This window comes from Saccopteryx leptura, chromosome 2, assembly GCF_036850995.1.
Source record: "Saccopteryx leptura isolate mSacLep1 chromosome 2, mSacLep1_pri_phased_curated, whole genome shotgun sequence".
Taxonomy (NCBI): Eukaryota; Metazoa; Chordata; class Mammalia; order Chiroptera; family Emballonuridae; genus Saccopteryx; species Saccopteryx leptura.
In genome coordinates this window covers 328154469-328172906 of record NC_089504.1, presented here as the reverse complement: position 1 = coordinate 328172906, position 18438 = coordinate 328154469, and the positions used below count along the sequence as shown (strand labels likewise).

General features: G+C 44.6%; 1 protein-coding gene across 2 annotated transcripts in view; it reads left to right on the top strand.

Annotated features, from left to right (window-relative positions):
- Positions 1–237: 237 nt before the first annotated feature.
- The window catches only part of NLRP1 (NLR family pyrin domain containing 1), a 43444-nt gene continuing 25243 nt past the window's right edge, over positions 238–18438 (top strand). Inside the window, exons 1-2 of one of the 2 annotated variants that reach the window (XM_066363362.1) lie at positions 239–373; positions 16387–16473. In XM_066363362.1, coding sequence (XP_066219459.1) covers positions 16424–16473 — 50 coding nt within the window. In that variant the 5' untranslated portion in view covers positions 239–373; positions 16387–16423. Of the gene's footprint in view, positions 374–16386; positions 16474–18438 lie in introns of both variants that reach the window. The other variant, XM_066363361.1, reaches the window with a different exon arrangement.

Sequence of the window (18438 nt, the reverse complement as noted above, 5' to 3'; positions counted from 1 at the left end):
AAATGCTGAGGTCGCCGGTTCGAAACCCTGGGCTTGCCTGGTCAAGGCACGTATGGGAGTTGATGCTTCCAGCTCCTCCCCCTTCTATCTCTCTGTCTCTCTCTCCCTCTCTGTCTCTCTTTCTCCCTAAAAAAAAAGAAAAAAAGGAAAAAAATGAAGGAGTTTCGGTTGCAGCTGCCCGATAAAGATCTCTGCGAGCTCCTTCCTGTTGTGAACTCTTCAGTCATAAAAGTTGTATAGTAGGGAGGTGGCCTCACACCTGGTGGCTCAATACAGAGAGCAGCGGACCTGGCACCTGGCCCTGCGGACCTGGGAGCAGATGGGCCTGAGTGGGCTGTGACCTGAGCTGGGACAGACACAGCCTTGGAGTCAGGTGAGTAGACACAGTGCCCTCTGACTGCTGCCTGTCTCCTGACCCCTTCACCATGGAAACCCATTCAGACCTTCCTCTGGGCAGTGACTGGAGGCTGTCCTGTTAAAGTGGGGATCCAGGCTCAGACTAGACGGCACCTAAGAGGCTTGTTGGGGAAGGAGGGTCTTGTTGGATCCCACTTCTAGACAGTGCACTCCCGGGAACCCATGAGGTCTGTACAGCACCTGGGGAGTGCTCAGAGCATCAGAGAGACTATCGGCTGACACTCAGAAGCACCAGCAGGAAGGATATAGGTTTCACACCCACCTCCTGCAGTCTACTATAGCTGGGGGGAGCAGCGCACATGTGCACGAGTGTGTGTGTGTGTGTGTGTGTGTGTGCGTGTGTGTGTGTGTGTGTGTGAGAGAGAGAGAGAGAGAGAGAGAGAGAGATTTTTTTGAAGGAGTAGGCTCACGTGATTATGGAGGCTGACACTCCCAAACCCACAGGGGAGCTGGCAGGCAGAAGAACCAGAAAGTAGTGGGTGCAGCTGTCCACTGGCAGAATTCCCTCTTGTTCAGAAACATCAGTCTTTTGTTCTATTCAGGCTTTCAACTGGCTAGATGAGACTGAACATATCCTGGAGGGCAATCTGATTTAACAATAGAAATGTTACTTATCTAACTGCTAATCTCATTCAAAAAGATCCTCACAGAAACATCCAGAGTAATGTTTGACTTAATATCTGGGCACCGTGGCCCAGTCAAGTTGACACAGAAAAATTAACCATCACAAACTCTGTAATGACAGGTACTACTATCCTCCTCATTTTACACACACATACACACACAAATAAATGAGGCAGAAGAATGTTAAGTGATGTCCCTAAATTGTTACAGAAACTAAGTGGCAGAGTTTGGATTCAACTCCTGGCAAAATTTCACAACTCAATTCCAGGTGATTTTGAGAGTAAGTCTATTAAAGCTGGGGACAGTGAAACAGGGAAGGCCCTAGAATAGAAAAAGCAACAGGAGAGCCTAGGCGGGGCTGCCTTGGGAAAGAAATCAGCCTACCCTGTAAAGTTTGAGAAAGGAGGGCCTCAGAGACAGGTTAGCCTGGGGCGCTTGCTGCTGCCCACTGCTCCCCTGCCAGTTTCATGAGGACCCTTAAAGTCTAGATGCACGCTTGTCGCTTGTCAGAAGAAGAGGAAAGGTAGCAGAGGGAGGGGGAAAAAAGGAGGAAGCGAAAGATGCAGGCATGCTCCCAGGAGGGAGAGCATGTGCTTGGTCCTTCATCTTGAGGTTTTTAAAGGCTAGGAGTTTAAAGGAGATCTTAGGGGAGGATCTCAGTAAAATATTCATCGGTTTTATGCTGATGTGCCAACATGAGACTTATTCCCCCGACATTATCCACCTTCGAGTGTGGTTGCCACAAACTGAATGGATTTATACTAGCTACCTACCTGAGTAGTGTGATTTAAGCAGTGGTGGGATTCAGCCAGTTCTCACCGGTTCAGCAGAACTGATACCTAATTTTTTGTTGAGTTTGGTGAACTGGTTGTTAACCTTATATTTATTTTATTATTTATATATATATATATTTAAGGCTTTATAAACCCTCCCCACACTGTTATAAACCTTTACCACACTGTTATTAACCTTTCCCACACTTCTATAAACACTTCCTATGCTCTTAAACACTTTCTACACTCAATAGGAGCACTCACCAGTAGTGTTTTATTTCAATTTTATATTCTTTTAATATATTTTAATTATTATTATTATTATTTAATTGTTTTTTTAAAGAGAGAGAGTCAGAGAGAGGGATGGATAGGTACAGACAGACAGGAACAGAGAGATGAGAAGCATCAATCATCAGATTTTCATTGCGACACCTTAGTTGTTCATTGATTGCTTTCTCATATGTGCCTTGACCGCGGGCCTTCAGCAGACCAAGTAACCCCTTGCTCAAGCCAGCGACCTTGGGTCCAAGCTGGTGAGCTTTTTGCTCAAACCAGATGAGCCCGCGCTCAAGCTGGCATCCTTGGGTCTTCAACCTGGGTCCTCTGCATCCCAGTCCGACGCTCTATCCATTGCGCCACCACCTGGTCAGGCTAATTAATATTTTTATATTTTCATTTTTTTAGGCTAGAAAATGCGTATTTTACCACAAAAATAATTAAAATAGTAAATATATAAAAATACCTATATACCACAAAATCCCATGATATAGCGAAAAATCCGCGATACAAAATTAGATACATACAATTTAAAAATCTGCAATACAGTGAGACTGTGAAAAGTGAACCGCAATATGGTGAGAGACAACTGTATTAAGAAGTGTTATGTCTTCTTGAGACAATGTCCCCTTTATTATTATGAAATGTCCATCTTCCCAGGTTTCGGCACCAGAATGAAAGGCAGAAACTATGGGCCAAACCAGAAACACAAGGCTAGTGTGTTCTGAAAGGAAAATTTATTTTAAAAATGCCTGGGTGCTGGCGGGCTGAGAACAGCAAAGGGTGTCAGCCCTGAGGGAGGGCTGGGGCTGGGGTTATATGGATTGGTCAAAGGACCTTGGGCAAATGTGGCTACAAGATAGCTTCTGTTTGGGGTTGGGAGTGGTGCCACAGTTCCTGAAAATTGTCTGCACCCTAATCCAATCATCTCTTATCAATATTCAGCTGCAAGGGAGGTCTGAGACAGATTACTTAGTTGAAAAGTCCTTTTTCCTACTTCAGGCCTGCATTGTTCTTAAGATGGTGGCTGCCTGACCAAGCATGGCACAGTAGATAGAGCATCGGACTGGGAAGCAGAGAACCCAGGTTCAAAACCTCAAGGTCGCCAGCTTGAGCACAGGCTCATCTGGTTTGAGCAAGGTTCACCAGGTTGAGCCCAAGGTTGCTGGCTTGGTCACTTGCTCTGCTGTAGCACCCCTCCCCCCAGTTGAGGCATATATGAGAAAGCAATCAACGAACAACTAAGATGCCACAATGGAGAACTGATGCTTCTCCTCTCTCTCCCTTCCTGTCTGTCTGTCCCTGTCTATCCCTCTCTCTGTATCTGTCACACACACAAAAAAAGACAGTGGCTGAGTAGCCATTTTATCTATCAGTTACCTTTGTTGACTTGAAGTCACCATTGTCAGATATGAGAATGGCTATACCTGCTTCTCTTTGGATATTATTTGCATGGAGAATTCTTTTCCAACCTTTCACTTTGAATCTACTTTGTGTGTGTGTGTGTGTGTATGTGTGTGTGTGTGTGTGTGTGTGTGTGTGTGTGTGTGTGTGTGTGTGTGTGTGTCTTTCTGAAGCTGGAAACGGGGACGCAATCAGACAGACTCCATGCGCCCAACCTGGATCCATCCAGCACACCCACCAGGGGGCAATGCTCTGCCCCTCCGGGGCGTTGCTCTGCCGCGACCAGAGCCACTCTAGCGCCTGGGGCAGAGGCCAAGGAGCCATCCCCAGCACCCAGGCCATCTTTTTGCTCCAATGGAGCCTCGGCTGCGGGAGGAGAAGAGAGAGACAGAGAGGAAGGAGAGGGGTAGGGGTGGAGAAGCAAATGGGCGCCTCTCCTGTGTGCCCTGACCTGGAATCGAACCCGGGACTTCTGCACGCCAGGCCAACACTCTACCACTGAGCCAACCAGCCAGGGCCAGAAAAAAATTTCAATCAAAAGGAAATGAACTGTCAACCTCCGCACTTCAGGATGATGCTCTAACTAACTGAGCTATCAGGCCAGGGCTTGTTGCATCTTTTTTTTTTTAATTTTTTTTTATTTATTTATTCATTTTAGAGAGGAGAGAGAGAGGGAGAGAGAGAGACAGGGGGGAGGAGCTGGAAGCATCAACTCCCATATGTGCCTTGACCAGGCAAGCCCAGGGTTTTGAACCAGCGACCTCAGCATTTCCAGGTCGACGCTTTATCCACTGCGCCACCACAGGTCTTGTTGCATCTTTTAATGTGCCTTGGCCTAAAGCTTTTTTTTTTGGTATTGCTTATACCAGGGGTCCTCAAACTTTTTACACAGGGAGCCAGTTCACTGTCCCTCAGACCATTGGAGGGCCGGACTATAAAAAAAACTATGAACAAATCCCTATGCACACTGCACATATCTTATTTTAAAGTAAAAAAACAAAACGGGAACAAATATAACATTTAAAATAAAGAACAAGTAAATTTAAATCAACAAACTGACCAGTATTTCAATGGGAACTATGCTCCTCTCACTGACCACCAATGAAAGAGGTGCCCCTTCCAGAAGTGCAGTGGGGGCCGGATAAATGGCCTCAGAGGGCCGCATGTGGCCGGGAACTATGCTCCTCTCACTGACCACCAATGAAAGAGGTGCCCCTTCCAGAAGTGCAGTGGGGGCCAGATAAATGGCCTCAGAGGGCCACATGTGGCCCGCGGGCCATAGTTTGGGGACCCCTGGCTTATACTGAAGTTCATTTCCTTTGATAACTAAATTAACTTAAGTAAATCTGATTCAATCTTAGCTTGGCCATCTGGCTCCAAAGCTAGAAGGGTTTCTTTAGCACAAAATTGGTATTTCAGGTTTATTTCTCTGTTGAAAAAACAAAAGTTTTTCTACACTATTGGTATGTTCTTACTAGGAAATCATAAAGGGAATGTAAAAGTTTTCAAAATTATTTTCTGTGCTCTGCATCATCTGGTCTTTGATTGCTTAGGTAAAGCAAACTTTCATAACATTTAGACAGCTAACTCTTGCTTCTCACCATTTAACTTTTATAATTGTTCTGAAGTCCTTAAATGGATAATTAAATGTATAACTTAAATAAGAAAATCTCTCTTTACAAAAGCTGGAAATAAAATTAACTGGGCTTATCGGATATTTGGAAAGTGCATTTTAATCCAATTGTATCCCATGCCACCCCCCTACAATAAAAATGTATTAATGATGTTTCATATGAATTCTCAAGCATTTTTATGTTGAAGGGGTACAGTCACAACACTTACCATAGTATTTCTAGAAAGAATTTTTCCTGCTCGGAAAATCCTCACAGAGCCCTATAATGATCAGGGAGCCCGTTTTACTGGACAGATTCTACAGCAGGTAGGTGGAACTTGGCTGATATTGTAGCATTTCTAGAACACTTTCATCCCCAGTTCTCTGGCTTATAGAAAAAACTGATGAGACAGTTAAACTTCAGTTGGTGAAACTTGTTGCATCTTTTTTTTTAATTATTTATTTTTATTGATTGATTTTAGCGAGAGAGGAAGAGGGAAAGAAACAGGAATATCTATCTGTTCCTGTATGTGCCCTGACTGGTGACTGAACTGTCAACCTCGCACTTCAGGATGATGCTCTAACTAACTCAGCTATCAGGCCAGGGCTTGTTGCATCTTTTAATGTGCCTTGGCCTAAAGCTTTTTTTTTTTTTTTTTTTTTTTTGGTATTGCTCATACTGAAGTTCATTTCCTTTTGATAAATATTGATTGTCTCCTTTTAAAATAATTACTGGAAAACCAATGAGACCTGATCAGGGAATGCAAAACTGTCTGATTAAAGAGACCTTCTAACTGACTGCGAAGAACTTAGAAAATCTTTTGAAATTAATGCAACCTTGGAACAATCTTTCCACAATGCACTTTTAGGAGACAAAAATATCAAAGATCATGGCTTACAATCTGGAGATATGGTTCATCAAAACAGTATTTCCACAAGGAGTCCCTCTAGCCTCACTGATAGGAACCATACTAGGTATTATTAGCTAATCCCTGAGTTGCAAAGCTAAAAGTTAATTATTTACAAATTAATATTTTTCATTGAGAAAGGCTCCCACACGAGAATCTCATTCACCTGATAGACCAGTGCAGCCTGAGGGAGACCACAAATTAAAGTTATCCAGAGAAGATAACCTTCCAAACAAGCAGATGGTACTCAAAGTAAATGGCTTTTCCCAGGATCTGGGACTAGGCCAGACAGTTCACTCCTGCTCTCATCATTTTATCTCTATTCGATAGTTGCTATATTAATTTTTTTATTGTTCGGTTATTTTAACAAATTAACCCTCTCCTGACAAACTGTTCACCTTCCCTGTGTTTTAGTCTGTATATTTTAGTTATTCCATATCACTAACTTTTGGATATGCAGTATCTTCTGTTTTGTTCTGTTTTTGTTTTTTACATTAACCCTTGTAAATAAGATACCTTGACCCACCCTGGCTGGATAGCTCAGTTGATAACAGTGTCATCCAACCATAAACATTACTGGTTCGATTCCCAGTCAGGGCACATATAGAACAGAGAAATAGATCATTGTTCCTCCCTCTCTCTCTCTCTCTCTCTCTCTTCCCTTCCTCTCTCTCTCTCAAATCAATAAATAAAAAAGGAAAAGAAACCTTGGTCTGGAAGTATTAAGATACAATATTTTTAAACCTTAACCTCTTTAGGTAACCTGTCGGAAAGTTGGATTGCCATCTCATGCCTGCCTGTCTGATAAAACTGACAACTCATAGTAATTCCTGGAAGCAATTTCTTAAACATCGCTAACTTTACAATTGATTTTAAAAACTCACTCTGTAAGTCACTATGTTTGGAAACAATCCAAATAAGCACGCTCCCGTTCTACACCATTAAAGTTGACCTTCCACTAACTTCATCTACCACCTAAGGGGAAAATAACTAGTTATTAAGGAGAAATTGTAACAGCATATTTTCCTTGTACATGAGTTGTTTTGGACCTATATGTATTTTCCCTTGTTTCTGATCAGTCAATGAAGCCAAATTTGTATGACCTAGTAGAATTAACTGCTAGTTTTACAAAAGTTACATCATTTTAAATGTAAATAATTCCTTTTATCTTATTAGAAGGATTGGTAAACCTTATATTAATATTTTATCAGTTATTCAAGTGGAAAGACCTGTATCTCCATTGAGGTGATTTAGAGCATCATGGTGAAGTAAAAATCAATGGCTAAAAATTGTACATAATTTTTATAAATATTTTAGAATGCATATAGCCCTTTTCCCAAATATCTTAGGCTGTAACTTTTTTTACTTCTCTCTCAGGACAAATTGCATTGTATGGAGTTCAGTATTTTAAAGATCACTTCTCTTTGTGAGTTATTTATCTGCTACTGCATGCCAATGTTTAAAATAGAAATGCATTTTAAATATGTCATGGAGAATAAGTCAACATTTTAAATATCAGTCTGGATATCATTTAACATAATTTGTAATGATTCTGTAAATTATGTTACTGGAGGTGTTTTCTTTGAGGCAGAAAGAAAAATCTTTTTCCAGCTCTCACCCACCAAATGGTACTCATGCCCATAACACTTTAGCAGGTGCTATAGACTTTATAGAAAAGAAAGGAGACCTGGTCCTATTCACTGAGAAATTTTAATTTGGTTAAAAAAAATTTAACTGTAATATGACTACAAGGGAACACTCTGGCTTCATTGGCAGCTGGTCTGAACTCCTTGATGTTGGATCCAGAAAATGTTTTCAACCAGAGTCAAAGCTTTCTGCCAGAAAGCTTATTGTATAACACCATAAATATTTTGGAATCTAGAAATTCAATTCATTGGATCTTTTGAAGTACCCACTGTAGCCTAAACACTATGACACTAATATAAAATTCATGAAAATGAGTAAGAATGGTAGGAAAGTTGAATTGTTTCCTTTCCAAGAGTATGATGATGTACTGAAAGAGGAGGAACATTTAAACTTCTCTTCTGGGCCTGACCTGTGGTGGCGCAGTGGATAAAGCGTCAACCTGAAAATGCTGAGGTCGCCAGTTTGAAACCCTGGGCTTGCCTGGTCAAGGCACATATGGGAGTTGATGCTTCCAGCTCCTCCCCCCCTTCTCTCTCTCTGTCTCTCCTCTCTCTCCTCTCTCTCTCTCTCTCTTTCTCTCTGTCTCTCCCTCTCCTCTCTAAAAAAAAAAATGAATAAATAAACTTCTCTTCTGAGGGGGTACTGCTTAGGTGAAAGCCTGTCTACACTAAGAGGAATCTCAGAAACTCACGGACATTTATAAATTTGAGCTATTTGCTTAATTGGTAAAATTTGTGACATATTGTACTATGTTCATAAAGATTTTTTTCTATTAACCAGTGCAATTTCACAAACTGCTAGTTGTAGGTACACAGGTTACTGTGTCTCTTTGTAAACTTGAGTATGATTCTGTTACTTCTGTGGACGTAAACAGCCCTTTTTCTAATTTTCAGTAGTAGTTTATGTACACAGAAGACGTATCCTGCTGTGTAAGTTGAATGTCATCAATAAAAGGTATGCAAGACTCTGGTTTTACTCAAAGCTGCTGGGTCCCCTCAATCCTCTTCCTTTTAACTCTCCCCAGATGTAGGTCAGTCTTGGTAGTTCTACAATGGCAACACATACAATTTTGAGATTCATATGGGAACAGCCACATCCTTAGAACTATATGTTCAAGGGCTGTCCTTGCCACTGTTTATTTAGACAATGATGCAAAAATCTAACCAGAACAGTTAACATAATGGCCTTCTCAGCCACTAAGACCATCAGAGCTCAATAAGCATCTTTAGACTCCTTAGCATGAGTGGTCCTTGACAAAACAGTCAAGACCTGTATTATGTGCTCACAGACGAAGATGCAGTTTGTGCCATATGCCATACCTCCTGCTGTACCGATAGAAATACTTCTTCCCAGGTACAATTAGAAACATTCAAACTCCTTCATCTTGCCAAGATCCTTAAGGAACATTCCAGTTTTTTGCTTCTGATTTAATGGCTGCTTTGGGTTTAAATTGTCAAACATTGCCTGACTTGTGGTGGCGCAGTGGATAAAGCCTCGACCTGGAAATGCTGAGGTCGCCAGTTCGAAACCCTGGGCTTGCCTGGTCAAGGCACATAGGGGAGTTGATGCTTCCAGCTCCTCCCCCCTTCTCTCTCTCTCTCTCTCTCTCTCTCTCTCTCTCTCTCTCCCTCTCCTCTCTAAAATGAATAAATAAAAAAAAAATTGTCAAACATTTTCAGCTGGCTCAGTGCTATTTTAAAGTCGAGTTGTAAATTGTTTTGCTTATTGTTATTCTAATTTTTCTACTATATCTCATTGTGAAACTATCTGTAGTCTGCATAACCAAATGTTTAAAACCTCCTTCACAAACTTAAGTAATGGTTACACTAAGGGCTAGAAATGACCCATCAAGCCACTGCATTCCCTTCGTGTTTGTAATGCAGGATGGTAAAACTTTTACTCCTGATGCCAATACCTTATGTTACTTATCCCTGATTTCTCATGCAAACTAAGTGCCTTCATTGTTATTTTACCATTTCCAATTGTTTAGGCTGCTTTTATTTTAATTTATTTTTTTTATTTTGAGAATGTTTATTAAAGCTGGGGACAGTTTGCCTGACCAGGCAGTGGTGCAGTGGATAGAGCATCGGCCTGGGATGCTAAGGACCCAGGTTCAAAACCCTGAGGTCACCAGCTTGAGCGTGGGCTCATCCAGCTTGGCATGGGCTCAGCAGCTTGAGTACAGGGCCACTGACTTGAGCATGGGATCACAGACATGAAGCCATGGTCACTAGCTTGAGCCCACAGTCACTGGCTTGGCTGGAGCCCCTTGGTCAAGGCACATATAAGAAAGTAATCAAGCTGGACCAGGCGGTGGCACAGTGGTTAAAGCGTCGGACTGGGATGCTGAGGACCCAGGTTCGAGACCCTGAGCTCGCTAGCTTGAGCGCGGGCTCATCTGGTTTGAGCAAAGCTCACCAGCTTAGACCTAAGGTCGCTGGTTCAAGCAAGGGGTTACTCGGTCTGCTGAAGGTCCATGGTCAAGGCACATATGAGAAAGCAATCAATGAACAACTAAGGTGTTGGAATGCTCAACGAAAAACTAATGGTTGATGCTTCTCATCTCTCCATTCCTGTTTGTCCCTGTCTATCCCTCTCTGACTTTCTCTCTGTCTCTGTAAAAAAAAAAAAAAAAGGCCCTGGCCGGTTGGCTCAGCGGTAGAGCGTCAGCCTAGCGTGCGGAGGACCCGGGTTCAATTCCCGGCCAGGGCACACAGGAGAAGCGCCCATTTGCTTCACCCCTCCGCCGCGCTTTCCTCTCTGTCTCTCTCTTCCCCTCCCGCAGCCAAGGCTCCATTGGAGCAAAGATGGCCCGGGCGCTGGGGATGGCTCTGTGGCCTCTGCCTCAGGCGCTAGAGTGGCTCTGGTCGCAACATGGCCACGCCCAGGATGGGCAGAGCATCGCCCCCTGGTGGGCAGAGCGTCGCCCCTGGTGGGCGTGCCGGGTGGATCCCGGTCGGGCGCATGCGAGAGTCTGACTGTCTCTCCCTGTTTCCAGCTTCAGAAAAATGAGAAAAAAAGAAAAAAAAAAGCCCTGGCCGGTTGGCTCAGCGGTAGAGCGTCAGCCTGGCGTGCGGGGGACCCGGGTTCGATTCCCGGCCAGGGCACATAGGAGAAGTGCCCATTTGCTTCTCCACCCCCCCCACTCCTTCCTGTCTGTCTCTCTCTTCCCCTCCCGCAGCCAAGGCTCCATTGGAGCAAAGATGGCCCGGGCGCTGGGGATGGCTCCTTGGCCTCTGCCCCAGGCGCTAGAGTGGCTCTGTTCGTGGAGGGCAGAGCATCGCACCCTGGTGGGCAGAGCATTGCCCCTGGTGGGCATGCCGGGTGGATCCCGGTCGGGCACATGCAGGAGTCTGTCTGACTGTCTCTCCCCGTTTCTAGCTTCAGAAAAATACAAAAAAAAAAAAAGTAATCAATAAACAACTAAGGTGCCACAACTGAGTTGGTGCTTCTCATCTGTCTCCCTTCCTATCTGTCTCTCTTTCACATACACACTAAATAAATAAATAAATAAAATAATCTGGAGACAGTGAAACTAAGGAAAGGCTTAGGGTAAAAAAAGCAACAGGAGAGAACTTAGGCAATGTTCTGCAAAGTCAGAGAAAAAGGAAACCTTGGTGACAAGTTCAAGGGTTAGTCCACTGCCCACTGCTCCCCTGAGTCCAAGTCTCATGGGGACCTTTAGACTTTAAAGAGAAATGTAAAGATGCAAGCCTGAGAGGGAAGAAAGGTGTGGATCCACCTCATGCTGGCTCAGTGGAAATTTCCACAAGTATGCTAACTCTGGATCAGGCAGCTGTGACTATTTTCTCACTAGAAAAGTTGACTCTGTAAGAAAGAACTCAAAGATTTACTGCCTTTGGGTGTAAGATTGTGTGAGGTTTTTTTTTTTTGTTTTTTTTTTTTACAGAGACAGAGAGAGAGTCAGAGAGAGCGATAGGGACAGACAGACAGGAACAGAGGAACAGAGAGAGAAGAGAAGCATCAATCATCAGTTTCTTGTTGTGATGCCTTAGTTGTTCATTGATTGCTTTCTCATATGTGCCTTGACCGCGGGCCTTTAGCAGACTGATTGACCCCTTGCTCGAGCCAGCGATCTTGGGTCCAAGCTGGTGAGCTTTTTGCTCAAGCCAGATGAGCCTGCGTTCAAACTGGCGACCTCAGGGTCGTGAACCTGAGTCCTCGGCATCCCAGTTCGACGCTCTACCCACTGCACCACCGCCTGGTCAGGCAAGACTGTGTAAGTTCTTGAAGCAAAGTCCTAACTAATGATTGGGCTTCTCTGGAAATCAGTCGAATATGCTAGAGTCTAGGATTCTGGATGTTTGTTTTTTATGAACAAGTAAAATAAACATAGTATGTAGGCAAAGCACAAGGAACTGGTAAAGAGAGAGAGAGAGAGAGAGAAATTAGAGATCTGAAAGAGGGGATTCCAGGAAGAGCAAAGTCAGAGGGCAGGGAGGATGTGAAATCAAAAACACAGGACAAAAGAGCCGTGGCCCCTCTGGGACGAAAGGAAAGACAAGGGCTGCCTGAAAACTGAGACATGAGGCTGTGTGAAACAGGACGAGAGGAAGAAGGAAGCCAAGGGGCTCGGGTCCCACTGCAGCAGCATCCTGTAAGCATTGTTCCAAACACATGGAATATATTCTCTCTTTGACCTTGAAAACCACCATGTGAGATAAGCATAGCAAATTCGTGTTACCGATCAGTAAACTTGAAGGTAAAGAAACCTGCCCTGAGTCTTCAACTAGTAACTGATAGAGCAAGATTTGACACCATGTCTATCTGACGTCCAACTAGGAGAAGTGTAACCAGGTCCCAATTTTAGTGCCCTCTGCCTTATTCAGAGCCCTACCCACAATCATATCCCGGGCCCCCACCCTGCTGGTACCTGCCAAGCATTCATCTTCAGCTTGGGACCCAAACCCAACATCCTCTGCCAGGATGTCTCAGAGGCTTCTCAAACTCAGTATTTTCTAAACTAGACTTTCCTTCCTTACCAAAGAAAACCTGTTTCTCCCTCTCAGGACCGAGTACATAATTCATAGGATCCAGTACAAGATGAAAATGTAGTGCCCTTGCTCAAACATGGGGACGTGATTAAAATAATTTAACAACCGGTTCTCTGCCCTGATGACCATATTAAGTGTAAAAAAAAATGATATACCAAAAGGTACTTTATTATTTCATACATTTAATACTTAAATAAGAACAATAGAAGAGGTACACAAACTAGATTATGTTATAAGAAAAAGTTTTACCCTGACCAGGTGGTGGCACAGTGAATATAGCCTCGGATTGCGATGCAGAGGACCCAGGTTCAAAACCCCAAGGTTACCAGCTTGAATGCAGGCTCATCTGGCTTGAGCGTGGGCTTACCAGCTTAAACGTGGGGTCATAGACATGACTCTATGGTTGCTGGCTTGAGCCCAAAGGTCACTGGCTTGAGGCACAAGGTTGCTGGCTTGAGCAAGGGGTCACTCACTCTGCTATTGCCCACACCCTACCCATCAAGGCACATATGAGAAAGCAATCAATGAACAACTAAGATGCTGCAATGAAGAACTGATGCTTCTCATCTCTCTCCCTTCTTGTCTGTCTGTCCCTCTCTCTGTCTCTCCCTCATGTCACAAAAAAAAGAGTTTTAAAATATTAATGAAAAAATATTAATAATGCTTATAATATCTCTAGGGAATTTTGGGCTTGTCACCCCCGGTTGTTTGGCACTTTTTATCTTTATTTTATATGCTTGTTTACTGAAGTAACAAACATAAGGGAATTAAAATGTAATATTGCATCAAAGGTAAAACGAGTTTTATAAAATGAATAAACAAATAGTACAAGCATAGTTCATCAAATTATTTTCACCTATGGATGAAATGAACAGCATTTAGAATATGCTGTTGTGCAGATGAACACTAAAAAAGAGTAAGGAGGCCCTGGCTGGTTGGTTCAGCAGTAGAGTATCAGCCCGGTGTGTGGAAGTCTTGGGTTCAATTCCCGGCCAGGGCACACAGGAGAAGCGCCCATCTGCTTCGCCACCTTGTCCCCTCTCCTTTCTATCTGTTCCCCTCCCACAGCCAGGTGCTGAGGATGGCTCCATGGGCTCCACCTCAGGAGCTAGAATGGCTCCATTACCCAGCTTCAACACCATTTTACCAAATTTGTTTTAACTATTCACTTTCCACCTCTTTTGTTAGAGTATTTTAAGTCCAAGATATCAAGCGATCTTATCCTTAAATATATTGTGATGCATTCACAAAATACAAATAAAGACCTTTTTTCCAAACCACAGTGCCATTATCATAGCTGTTAGGTCTGCCGAGAGGAAGCGTGCACAAGGCCGAATGAGAAAACAAAGTTTATTGCTATCATATATCTAGGTGTAGATGGGCTAAGTCCAAAAAACCCATCAGCCCCTAATGCTGCTTATAGAACTACTTTTGTAGGGTCAAGTGTGGGAAAGCAGTTACTGCTGTAAAAGGGCTATAAGATAGATGTTTGTCCGAGGCATCTTGCAGTTAGAAAAGGATGTCTGGCTCGGAGGGCTTATCCAGTTTCCCAGAGTACTCTGCTCTTGGTGACTTCATATACTTGCAGGGATTCAACTGCCAGTCATTTTCCCATGGTGAGGGGGGGGGGGGAGCTTGGCCCTTTCAATATCTAACAACACTTACAAAAAGTTATTTACATATCATGTAATATGCAGTCTGTATTAAAAAATGTTCAGTGGTCTAAAATGTGTCCCTGCAGGTGGTTTGTTCCAATCAGAATCCAAGGTCTACTCATTGTATTTGGTTTGTTATGTCTCATTAATCTCATTTAAATCTTTCCATAACATGTTCCTATTTTATTAATATCCACTACATGCAAAGTACCATACCAGCAACAAGGAGATGAATATTGTAGCCCTACTTCAAGGGGTTCCCAGTCATAAGCAATAAATGTCTATAATCTTAGTCCTGATCTCTTACATAACATGCTGCCATTCACTGTCACAGACATGATCTCAACTGGGAGATAATATTACTCCCAGTTATACGCACAAAGGCTGATATCCCAGGAACTCAATCATTACCAGTGGAGAACCTGAGAAAGTTTCTGTAAAATCCCTGTTAAGTGTTGTTTTAAGCTCCAACTGGTTATCAGTAATATTGCTATGTAGATTATTATTAATTATTGAAATATAGCTCTTTTAAAAACAATAACATTTTCTTATTTTATTATTAATATTATTCTCATTCTCGTTCTCATTGTTATTAGAGAAACAGCTAACCACCCCCAGGCAAGTATTAAGCTATCAGCATATATTAGGTCACTTATTACAATTCTGTTAGACGGGTGCTATTATTACTTTTATTTACAAATAAGAACTGATGTTAGGGAGGTTCAATGACTTGCTCAGGGATCCATGGTAGAAGGCAGAGGGGACAGGCCTCAAACTCAAATCCCTCTGACTGTGATATCTAAGCTTGCAGACACTCTACTACATATGCAGTGCCCTGCATGGGGTTGGGCATCCAGTAGGTACTCGGTTTGTTTGTGTAGAGTAATCAATTTAGTGCCTACCACTCCATGTTCTCCCCAGAGTTCACTTCCCGGTGGCTGGATCCTACCACTGGCCCAACACGGGTCTCCACTTGGTGGTGAGAAAACCAGTGACTGTTGAGATTGCTGCCTCTCAGCCCCTTCCTCCTCTTCCCCAGCCTGCAAACAAGTCCAAGGCTGTTTCTGACTGAACACTTCCTGCAGCTCCTGGCTGGTCCCTGACTCACACTCAGAGTTTACAGGGCTCTGAACCTCCATGCCCTGACCCCGAGGTCCCGGCTGAGGCTCCAGCCGGCTCCCAGAGTAGCAGCAAAGCTCGAGCCCTCAGCCTTTCCTCTGCTCGGTCCCCCTTCCTCAAACCTAAAGCGGCAGGAGGACTGGAGAGCAGGGGCTGATCACTCTATCTGGGGATCCTCCCAGAGCCCACTCTGACCCTTCACAGCCAAGGGACTCCATTCCATGGGGCTGGCCCCCTCCCACCCCAGACCCTTCTACTTTACATCTCAGAACTTGGTTTCACGGAACCCTGTTGGGGACCGCAAGCCGACAGGGTCCTTGCAGTTTAGATTTTTTGGGGACAAAGGTGTGGGGAACTGGCAGTAAGCTGACCATCTGCCCAACCCCCCACCCACCTCACTTGCTTGGTTAAGTTGCTAAAGACTAAGTTCTTACCCCACACCTTCATATTGGCTATGAAGCTGAGAATGTTTTCATCCCATCCCCCCACTTCACTTGCTTGCTTAAATTGCTAGGAGCAATTTACATGCCCTTCCTCTCACCCTTTGTTTGTTCTGATGCTGGTTGGTTTCAGTTATGCAGGGTGCAGGGTTTCTGCACTTGGGAGAATTCTTGGGGGTTGCCTTGGAGATGTGTGACTTTGTATTGGAGACTTCCTTATTTGCATATGACTATAAAATAAACCAGGCCAGCTCTTGGCTTTTTGCAAGCTATCTTTTGCATTGCAAGGAGTCCTCCCAAGCCCATCCTTTTTTTTCTTTAAGTTTATTTTCTTAATTCCGCGCTGTTTCTACTCAGGACCTGGAATTACTAGTTATGCTGGTTCGCGGCAGAACCCAACCTAACAAGTTCCTGCTGGAGGTTGAAAATTCCATGATTTTGAGACCTTAGGATTGTGTGTGGTCCCAAAATAACTAGGCTTCCTTTGTGTTTGCAGCCTGCATCTGACTCATCTGAGTAAGAAGGTGAGAGAGATGCTGAGGGCCCTAGAGAAGGAGGCGCCTCAGTGTCTCATCAACACTAGGTAAGGGGGGAGACACAGAATCCCTGCTGACCCAGGCCCAGGGCTGACTCCTTGAAGCTGGTCCAGAGACGTGGATCAGCAGTGGGGTGGGGCAAGGCTAGAGACACAGACAGAACCAGAAAGAAGCCAAGAAAGAGTAGCAGACATAGAGGTTGTTTGTTGGTTTGTTTAGTGCAAATAAAGTCATTTCCCTCTTCTGCTTAAAGCCTTCCATTAAATGAGTAAGAAGATCAACAAATGAAAAAAAGTGACGAGTGAATGGGTGCGATTTGGAACATGGAGACCAATGACCACTGGGGGGGGGGGGGGCGCGGCAAAGATGAGAGAGAGAGTTGGGGAGGGGGAGTTAGGCCCCCTTTACCCCCATACATATGAACACTTATTTACACAGCCCACCTGAGGGACAAGCCCCAGGAACAGGAGAGTCCATCTTCCTCCTGGGAATCTGCTGCCGTCCCCATGTCCTTTCATTTTGGCGCATTTCTGCTGTGACTGCAAAGCGCACCTGTGCCCTGGTTCTGACTGCTCTGCCTCACCTGCCTTGGAAAGAGAAGGCTCCTAGGCTCAGGAGACGGACAGATGCTGAGGGGAGACAGCATCCCCCTCAGACCCACATGTGTTAGCTACACATAACGGACAAGGGGCCAACTCCCTGGAGCTAACTTAGCAGGGACACGGGCCCAGGTTACCTCCTCCTGGATCATTGTGCCTGGGGCCAGGGGGAATGCACTGATGGGCCTGTTAGACTCTGTCCAGAGGACCTAAGCTGAGTTCCGAAACATGGGAGGCCTTATGGACCTAGAAGATGGCAATCTAGGCAGAGGTAGAAGCCCTAATTTTAGCTCCTTTGTGTTCGCCACTTATACAAGACCCCCCAGCACAATAAGCTGACTGAGTTGCTTCTCCTGAGGGCATAGAAGCCTCAACTCCTCATTAAGAGTAGGTAAGTGGGTAGACACAACTCCCTCTAGCTAACCCAGGCCCAGAGCTGATTCCTTGAGGCTAGTCTAGGGACATGACCCATAAAAAAGAGGAATAGAATGAGACCAAGTACCAGGAGCAGTGCTACTTGAAGTGTGGTATGTGGACCAGCAGTGTCAATGTCAGCATCACCAGAGAGCTCATTAAAAATGCAAATCTTAGGCCCTACTCCAGAACTGCTGAATCAGAATCTACAGGGTGAGCCCAGTAAGCTGGGCTTTATCAAGGCCTTCAGGCATGGGCCTTTGAGAAGCATTGGACTAGCAGTGGGTGAGCAGGGGGAGGGCCCAGGTGGGTTTGGGTGTGGTGGTGGTGGGGGGTCAGGGCAGGAACACAAATAGGGTTTGGGCCATGTTAAGAATTTTTTATCCTGGCCGGTTGGCTCAGCGGTAGAGGGTCGGCCTGGCGTGTGGGGGACCCGGGTTCAATTCCCGGCCAGGGCACATAGGAGAAGCACCCATTTGCTTCTCCACCCCTCCCCCTCCTTCCTCTCTGTCTCTCTCTTCCCCTCCCGCAGCCAAGGCTCCATTGGAGCAAAGATGGCCTGGGCGCTGGGGATGGCTCCTTGGCCTCTGCCCCAGGCACTAGAGTGGCTCTGGTGGCGGCAGAGCAATGCCCCAGAGGGGCAGAGCATCGCCCCCTGGTGGGCGTGTCAGGTGGATCCCGGTTGGGCGCATGCAGGAGTCTGTCTGACTGTCTCTCCCCGTTTCCAGCTTCAGAAAAATACAAAAAAAAAAAAAAAGATATACCAAAAGGTACTTTATTATTTCATACATTTAATACTTAAATAAGAACAATAGAAGAGGTACACAAAACTAGATTATGTTATAAGAAAAAGTTTTACCCTGACCAGGTGGTGGCACAGTGAATATAGCCTCGGATTGGGATGCAGAGGACCCAGGTTCAAAACCCCAAGGTTACCAGCTTGAATGCAGGCTCATCTGGCTTGAGCGTGGACTTACCAGCTTAAAAGTGGGGTCATAG